Source organism: Penaeus japonicus, unplaced genomic scaffold, assembly GCF_977035675.1.
Source record: "Penaeus japonicus unplaced genomic scaffold, GWHDUDI00000001_assembly GWHDUDI00000023, whole genome shotgun sequence".
NCBI lineage: Eukaryota > Metazoa > Arthropoda > Malacostraca > Decapoda > Penaeidae > Penaeus > Penaeus japonicus.
Genome location: NW_028234425.1, coordinates 20,350,678 through 20,352,991, shown reverse-complemented (window position 1 = coordinate 20,352,991; position 2,314 = coordinate 20,350,678). Strand labels below are relative to the sequence as shown.

The following is a 2,314-nucleotide window of genomic DNA, read 5'->3' as shown; positions in this document are numbered from 1 at the left end:
CAATCATCTTTTTCGTCTTCCTCTGAGTGATATTAAACAGACGATGAGGACTCTGCAAGTCGCTTCATTTCTTTCTGAGATTTTTCCTCTTCTTGCGCAGCTCTTTGGAGGCTCTTCTCTTCCAAAACTGGAGTGATCTTGTCCTGACAAGAGTAACTAGCTGCTCGCTCGGTCATCATACTTTTCAAAAGTCTTCATCTGTTACAATTTTCTGGACATCTTTTTTCCCCTCTCTCGCTGTCTTCCACTCTCTTCTGTCTTCCACTCTCTTCTCTACATCTCTTGGTCAGAATGGCATTGTCTTTTGCAGTTTTCCTCTGAAGTCCTTCATCTTTGGCCTATATCTTCTCTCAGTGTTCAGCTTCCTCAAACTCACACTCTTGGTGCAGTAATTCAACTTTTTCAGACATCTTTTTCGTAAGAGTCATAATATGAGCTTTCTTGTAATGCACTACCACCTCCCAACAACTGTATTTGACGCTAACCGGGCCAACTTAATATTCTTAGTTACATCCTCCCTTCTCAACTTCTCTGAATGGGCCAGAAAGCAAAGCAAAACTTGATTGTAGCTTGGCAATCGAGTGCCAGCAATGCTCAGATGTTGAGAGCCTCGAGTCTCTAGCAAAATGTCCAAACGAGTATCAGAACTTCTAGTTGACAGAGTTCAACGTGAACAAATACAAGCAACTGTACAGTAAAAAATGAGGTGAAAGGATTTGATATGTTACATGTCACATGCTACGACTTCTTGTCAAGCAAGGAGTGCACAATGCAAGAAAGATAGCCGTTACAGTTTACTGAGACTTAACTTTTGTACAATATGAATGTTTTGAGTGAATCTTCAAAAATCAAAGAAACCAATAATTATGTAATTTCGTTTGCAAAATTGTCGCGAAAGGCTATTTTTAGATATAGCATCTGTGCTAAAGGTAAACATTGATGCAAATCAAAACTTTGTAATCTGTTCTACTGATCTAACTGCAGTACCAGAAATCCGGCCAGCATCGTAGCTTCTAATTTTCTATCTTAGGAGGCGACTGGGACACCCTATATATACATACACACACACACATATACATATATATATATATATATATATATATATATATATATATATATATATATATATATATTTGTGTGTATGTGTGTGTGTGTGTGTGTGTGTGTGTGTGTGTCTAGATGATATATTCTCATAACCTCTCCGCGTGAGCTATCTAAAACCTGAATAGTTCATGTTATTTCCTCGTGGATTTTAATGATCCCGAAACTGACGTATGGCAGTTGACATGAAACGTGATAACAGATACTCAATAAAAGTCAGCGCATTGATTTCTCTCATTCGTCACTTTCTCTCTCTCTCTCTCTCTCTCTCTCTCTCTCTCTCTCTCTCTCTCTCTCTCTCTCTCTCTCTCTCTCTCTCTCTCTCTCTCTCTCTCTCTCTCTCACTCTTCCCAAAATCACACATACACATACATCTATCCATCTGTCTATATCTGCATATCTTTCTATCCATCTGTTTATCTATTTATCTCTCTATGTATCTATCTATCTATGTCTCTCTCTCTCTCTCTCTCTCTCTCTCTCTCTCTCTCTCTCTCTCTCTCTCTCTCTCTCTCTCTCTCTCTCTCTTTTCTCTTTCTTCTATATTATTTATATATATATATATATATTTTATCTATATATATAGATAATTATTATGTATATTTATATATTATATTATATATATATATATATATTTCTATATATATTTATACATATATTTCTATATATTATAAATAGTAAATATGTATATATATATTTTTTATATATTATTATATATTATATATATAGTTTATATATATATATATAGGTATACAAAACACACACACCCACACACCAAACTTATATATATTTATATATATATATAGATATATATATTATATATAATATAATATATCTATATATACATATTTTCTATATATGTATAATAAATAAATATATTTATATACACTAATATCTATATTTATTTATATTTCTTTATATATATATATATATACATATTTATATATATATATATATATATAGATAATATATATATATATATATATATATATAGATATATATATATATACACGTATCTTATATGGGTGTATACATTACATATCATAAATATGTGTTGTATATGTATATTTTAATATATATTTTATATATATATTATATATATATATAATATATTCATATATATATTAATTATATTTATATATATATATTTATATATATATATATAATATATGTATATATATATATATAATTATATATATATATATATATATAT

General features: G+C 29.8%; 1 protein-coding gene across 1 annotated transcript in view; it reads left to right on the top strand.

Moving 5' to 3' along the window:
* Positions 1 to 626: 626 nt before the first annotated feature.
* Rph (Rabphilin) overlaps positions 627 to 2,314 on the top strand; it is a 16,534-nt gene continuing 14,846 nt past the window's right edge. Inside the window, exon 1 of the mRNA XM_086550476.1 lies at positions 627 to 689. Coding sequence (XP_086406602.1) covers positions 627 to 689 — 63 coding nt within the window. The remainder of the gene's footprint in view (positions 690 to 2,314) is intronic.